General features: G+C 60.5%; 1 protein-coding gene across 1 annotated transcript in view; it reads left to right on the top strand.

The window, feature by feature from the left end:
- LOC101635953 overlaps positions 1 to 6,345 on the top strand; it is a 14,376-nt gene extending 8,031 nt beyond the window's left edge. The window contains exons 2-3 of the mRNA XM_004695457.2: positions 5,562 to 5,654; positions 6,065 to 6,345. Coding sequence (XP_004695514.1) covers positions 5,562 to 5,654; positions 6,065 to 6,255 — 284 coding nt within the window. The 3' untranslated portion in view covers positions 6,256 to 6,345. The remainder of the gene's footprint in view (positions 1 to 5,561; positions 5,655 to 6,064) is intronic.
- The last annotated feature ends 6 nt before the right edge of the window (positions 6,346 to 6,351 follow it).

The following is a 6,351-nucleotide window of genomic DNA, read 5'->3' as shown; positions in this document are numbered from 1 at the left end:
GAGGGTGAGAGGATTCACCAGAGACAGAGTGGGGTGCAGAACAGGCGGATCCGCGAAGTACACTGCTGAGGGGAGCAGCGGGCGGGTCAGGGGAGGTCTGCCGTGCCATGTGGTCACCTCCGGAGCAGCCCTCTGGAACAGGCGGAGATCGAACTCATGCGGAAGCGGCTTTAGATTCTCAGTGCTGTGCTTTAAACCCCTGCGCCACCAGGGAGGGCCCCTTAAGGGCTTTTTTAATAGACACTACCTGCCCCCAGTGAAAACCATCCATAAAGTCGGGAGAGCTATTTGGCACTTTTCTTGAGCATGGTTCCTGGACATAAAAACGTGTATTTCCTGGACTCTGCGTTTTCATGCTCAGTGTCCCCCGACTTTTCCAGTCAGGGAGACGGCACCCAGGACTGGCAAGACTAGGTGGAGCCCTGGACACCGGCAGTCCCCATGGCTGATGCTTCCACAGGGTCTGTTCAGTACATGCTGTCCGCCTGGGGGCTGGGGGGCAGTGCACCCTTTCCAGACAGACAGTGAGTGGGGGAGGTGCCTGTCGACGAGATAACACCCACAGCCCCTGGCTCGGCTCTGGTTCCGGTTCCGGTTCTGCTCCGCCAGGTGCTTGTTTTTCAACGTCTACGACAAAGTTCCTCGGCCCAGGCGACATCCCTGGCTGAGCCACACGTCCCCGTACCCCTGGGGGATCCACTTCTCCTTTGCCACAGGCGTGGAGACAGGACGGGTATACCGAACGAGAAATGCCCCTGAACAAGTCTGTTCAGGAGGGTGCCTTTCTCTTTCTCTAAGATGAGGCTGCCTGGGGTCACACGTTCGCGCCTTGCCCTGTGAGAAACGTGTGCCAGCCCGGTGCCAGCCGGGTGCTTGCAGGTGACTCAGCACTCCTGGGCCTCGAGCCAGCTCATTGTTTCTGGTGAGAACTTTCAGGTCAGGTCCTAGCAACTCCCAGATGCCCGCAGGCTGCCCTGCTCTTACTTTGAACTTGACTTCTTTTGTTTGCCATCTGCAGAAACCCCATTCTTGGAACTATGAGGACAGGGAAGGACCCGTGGGCTTCCCAGAGGCTGCAGCTGGGGGGCAGGGCAGGGGTGAGGGGGAGCCGGCCGCCCTGGGCGCATGGGGCTCTGAGCCTGGGCAGCATTCTGTGCCAGCCCGTGGCAGGGCCCATGCAAGGACCGGGCCTGGCTCGCTAGCTGGGGCAGGCCGTGTGATTTTGGACAAAACCAAGCCCCCGGCCAGTCGGGGGTGGGGGGTGGGAGATGGGGAGATGCATCGTTGAACGAGGGCAGGAGGAGTGGGACTCTTGGGGGTCTCATGTTGTTTTTGGAGTTTGCTGTCCTTGGGTCCACTGTGGGAAAGGTTTCACCAGAGCTCCCTTTCAGCGGCCCGCAGCGAGATTCTCCAGAGACTCAGTTATGTTTAAAGAGAAACCTTATTAGTGTTTTGTCCCAACTTCTGTGACCCATGCCAAGAAAGACGGGAGGCAGAAAAGCTGAGCAAGCAGTTTATTGCTCCCGGGCAGCAGCAGAGAGGAGCCCCTAGGTGGGGTCCGCAGCTATAGGGGAAAAGGGTCTCTTATGTAGATTCTAGGTTCTGATTCCAAAGGGGTGACTCATCGCGAGGCCCAGTTCGTCTCACCTTCATCTAGTCCCATCCCAGACGCAAGGCCCAGTTAATTTATCACCCTAGGACGCAAGGCCCAGTTTATTACTGCCCTTATCTAGTCCCCTCAGTATATCGCCCCACTTGGTCACTCCCAACAATTAGAAAGACACAGGAGAGGAAAAGACTCTCTTGCATAGGCACAAAGGGGCGCTGAGCCCCGAAAGGGACAGTTTTTCATAGAGGTCTGCGTGGTTGCAGGCAGACGGCCTTAGGAGAGCGGCCTCCACTGAGGGGGGTCAGTGCAGGTAAGTCCCAGCAGGTGCAGGTCACGGGCAGGCGGGAGGCTGCTGCCCTGAGAGGGAGAGAGGGGTGGAAAGGACACCTGCTTGGGCAGAAACTGCCTGATAGAGACAGCTTTCCTCCCGGAGGGCTCTCACTCCTCCTGGGCCTGAGGTTGTTGGCTTTGAATAGAATCTGAAAAGACTGGAGATTCCCTAATCAGCTTCATCTCCCCGTCCTTATCATTTATTTACCTTTTGGGTCTGATCTTCCCACCCAGCCCCCAACAGTCTGTTATCTGCTGGGGCCTCCCAGTAACTTCTGGGCATCCAGGCTTTGGGGCCTGAGGACCTTGATTTTATGACTGTGTCTAGGATCTTGATTTTTATGGCTGTGTTAATTTTAATTGCTAGGGTAGCCTCTTCTACCCATCCCGCCTGTATGACTCTCGGGATGTCCATCTCGGGATGTCGCCTCTTGCATTCTTTCCTCCATGAGGTCCTCAGGGTGACAGGTCACACTCCAGGAGGCAGCAGGGCTGACTGTTCTAGAAGGGACCGCTAGGGCCCACAGGGTCACCTAGGGGAGGCTGCTGCTTGAGTGCCAGGGCACACACAACCCGCCCCCACCGGAGGTGTGATGGGCTGGGCAAGGGAGGTCCGATTCGTGCAGGAGGGAAGGTGGATGGAGACGCTGGGCCAGCGGCCAGAGGCCGCTGCCATCCAAGGTGTGGACGCCCTGGGGATCAGAGACCCTGGCCAGGACTGGCACTGCCAGCCTGCCCCTCCTCCTGCGCCCTCCTAGAAGGACGAGTTCCTGGGCAACACCACAGCCACGGTGGGTGACCGCTGTCCGGCCAGGCCCAGCCTGGCCCCTCGCAGCCCTGCCGCCTTTCCCCCACCCCAGCGTGACTTCGTCCAGACTGTGCGTGTCCCAGAGTGGCTGTGGATTATGTGGGAACCGGCCTGCTGCTTCTTTACTTCTGGGGATAAAGGCCAGGGTGGACTTGATGGCCGGCTTGTCCCCAGGGCCCGCCAGACCGTTTACCTTGCCCTGACCACGCACCGACACCCCAACTGGTCCCACGGGCCACGGCGGTGTCGGGGTAGGGGGCAGGTGGGTGCCCCTGTACTGCACCGGTGAGGAGGAGAAGCACCATTTTGGTCCCTCCTGATCGCTGAACCCGATAGCAGTGTACACTACTTGGTTTCTCTGGGTGGGCCCTAAATCCTTAAGTACATTACTGCCTGGGGTGTGCCAGGGATGTACTATCACTGCAAACATTAGTGTTTTCTAAAGTAAAAGGTCTCCTTATCTATGCAAATATCTGTGCAAGGTTTTGTTAGGGGGCAGTGACCTGGGAGGGGCCACTTGGTGTTATCTGGAAATAGTTTTATGTCTCCGGTGGGGATGAGGTTGGGGTGGGCCGAGCTCCCTCCTCTGGTGACCCCCAGATGACTCGCCTGGGGTCAGAGGTCCCCATGACCTGGCCCGGGCACAGGATGTCTGGGTCTTGGTGCCTTTGGGCTCCCAGGGGAAGTGGGAGTTCCTGGTCCTGATGGAGGAAGGAATGCAGGGGGAGGCATCACCAGATTGATTCACACAAGGGGCTGGGTAGAGGGGGCCAGTGTCGCACGTGACCCAGCCATAAAATCAAGGTCCTCAGGCCAGGATGTGGTGGAGGCCCCAGCAGATAACAGAATGTTGGGGGCTGTGCCTGAAGCTCAGACCCAGAAGGTAAAGATAAGGACTGGGAGATGAAGCTGATTAGAGAATCTCCGGTCTTCTCAGATTCTATTCAAAGTCAACAAACACAGAGTGAGCCCTCCAGAGAAGCTGTCTGTCAGGCAGGCTCTGCCTGGCCCAGGGCAGCCTCCTCTGCCCACCTGTGCCCACGCAGGTGTCCTTCCCACCCTTCTCTCCCTCCCAGGGCAGCAGCCTCCTGCCTGCCCAGAATCTCTCTGCACTGACCCCCTCAGCCGAGGCCGCTCCCCTAAGGCCGCCCCCTGCAACCATGCAGGTCTCCTTGCAAACCTGTCCCTTTCCGGCAGCTCTCCCTGCCCACTTGTGTTCATGCAAATGTCCTTTCCTCTCCCGTCTCTTTCTAATAAACTTCCTCTTTAAACATAACTGAGTCTCTGTCTGGAGGAGAACCTCGCCGCGGGCCGCTGACAGGGAAGCTCTGGTGAAACCTTTCCCAGAGTGGACCCAAGGACCCCGAACTCCAAAAATGACATCAGAGCCAGCGAGGTGAACGAGGACAAGGGAGGCCACGTGGAAATGTAGCCCTGTAAAGGGCGGGGGGGCTTTGTGTCACGCGTTGTTTATTCACACTTGAGGCTGCTGCATCAACATGGACTCCTCGAAAGCACTATACATATGTCAGTCTCGCCCCAACAGCAAACACCCCACAGCACCCCCCTTTCTGGGCGGCTGCTCCCCCCTGCCCGTCCAGCTCACCCGGTCAGGGTTCACCTAAATTCTTTAAGACATGTGCTAAGAACAAAGAAGCCTGTTGACTGATACAGCTTTTCAGTGCCAACTCCAGCATCCGGGGAACTCCAGGCCCAGAAGACACACTCTGAAGCAGGGGTCCAGGAAGCGGTTTCCAGGGGGCTGGGCTCTTGCCACAGCCGGGTTACCGCGACAGTCACGGGTCACACCCGTTTGCCCGAGTCCGTGGCTTCAGAGTCCATCAGACCTGTGGTCAGGGTCCTGCACAGCCCGGCCGTGGCCGTCCCCCGAATGGTCTCTGTCCCACCTGCTCTGATGGCCACAGGCTCAGTCTGACTCCCTGACTACGGCCAGGTGAGGCCTGCGACTCACCTCCTGCCCCTCAGCGTGGGGCCCTGGCCTGGCCACACAGGGCGTCCTCTCTGCCGGCCGAGGCCGGGGCAGGAGTCCTCTCATGAGTCCTTCTGTGTGGTGCCTCCCATCACATTGCCTGCCTGCTGGGGGCAGCCCTGGAGCAAGCGCCGCCCGTTAGCCACACCCCCACGAGTCCCACAAGCCCCTGCTCCCTAGTGGCATCTGAGGCTCCCCGGTGTGAGGTGTCCCCCGGTGCTACCCTGCCCACCAGGAGGGGCTCACTGTCACTGGGGGATCCTGTGTGGACTGTCCCTGGGGAAGGAGAGAGACTGGTGTCCAGAGGGTGGTGCCCACACAGGACACTCCCTTCAAAGAGCTGTGGGCCCCAAGTGTCCAGTCTGTCTCTGTCCACTCAGTCTCTGAGCTTCAGGGGCGAGCTGGGCAGGCGAGCTGCACAGGGGCTGGCATGCAGGACGCTACTTTCTGTCCTGTGATCTCACGTGCGTGGTGACGTGGGGTCCAGAACTTTAACTGCGGCAGCTGGAAGGGGAGGATGTGGTCCACTCTGGCCTGTCCTCTCGGCATCCTCCCTCCAGACCTTTCATGTTGGGCCTAGGCCCAGACTCTGGTGTTGCCCTGCTTGGGGACAGAGTCACCGGCCGGGGGTGCCGGCAGGTGGGTGGCCTGAGATGGCGTCTCCTGGTCCTCGGGGGGACTCCGGACCGCCTGGCCAGACCCCGACTGGCTGCAGCCCCCCTTAGTCACGGCTGCAGCTTCACGGTGTGGCTGGACCTTGGCCCCTGATGCCCCTGGGGGTGCTGTGCCCCTCACTGCAGCACCTCGCCCTCCCGTCCACGCAGGTGTCCCCGGCGCCATGCCCAACGCTTCCTGGGACGGCAACCTCAGGGCCATCAAGTGGAACGACATGGAGGACAAGCACGGGGGCTGTCACGGTGAGACCTGGCTAGGGGCAGGGGAGCGGGGGTGCTGGGAGCTCAGGGATGGGTGTGGGGGCTCAGGCTGCTGCAGGGGGAGTTGTGGGGGCACTGGGAGGGGAGCAGGGTCTGTGGCTGCTGGGGGGTGCAGATGGGGTGTGGCTGACTCCCGGTCCCCTCAGAAGGGTGTTGAGAGGGTGTGGGGGCTTATGGTGCCCGTTACAGGCGTGCGGGGAGGCTGTGGGGGTGGGACTGCCCCCCGGAGGCTGCTGCCTCGCCCATCACCTCCCATTCTGGACACTCCTGTTCTCCAGGCCCCGCCCGGCCCTGCTCATCCACGTCCTTGCGCCTTCCCAGTGCTTAGGGGAGGGCAGGCAGGACGGCGCACGGGGGCAGAAGCCTGACCCCCCCCATGTCTCCCTCTGCAGGTCACTACGTCCATGGCATCTGCATCTACGGAAACGGAGACCTGAAGTGGCTGATGGACTCGGACAGCCTGTTTGCCAACAAGTTTGAGCTATCCACCTACCCGCTCACGGTGGAGTGTCTGGAGCTGCGGCTGCGGGAGCGCAGCCTGAACCAGAGCGAGGTGGCCGTCCAGCCCAGCTGGCGCTTCTGATGCCGCCGGGCCGCAGGGGCCGCGGGCCGTCATGCGTGCTCGCCAGCCCCGCTCCCGCAGAGGTGCCTCCTCGGGCAGCAGACAGCACGTGTAGGA

Source organism: Condylura cristata, unplaced genomic scaffold (assembly GCF_000260355.1).
Source record: "Condylura cristata isolate star-nosed mole 26May11 unplaced genomic scaffold, ConCri1.0 scaffold00065, whole genome shotgun sequence".
NCBI classification, from domain to species: domain Eukaryota; kingdom Metazoa; phylum Chordata; class Mammalia; order Eulipotyphla; family Talpidae; genus Condylura; species Condylura cristata.
This window is presented reverse-complemented; position numbering and strand designations above follow the sequence as displayed.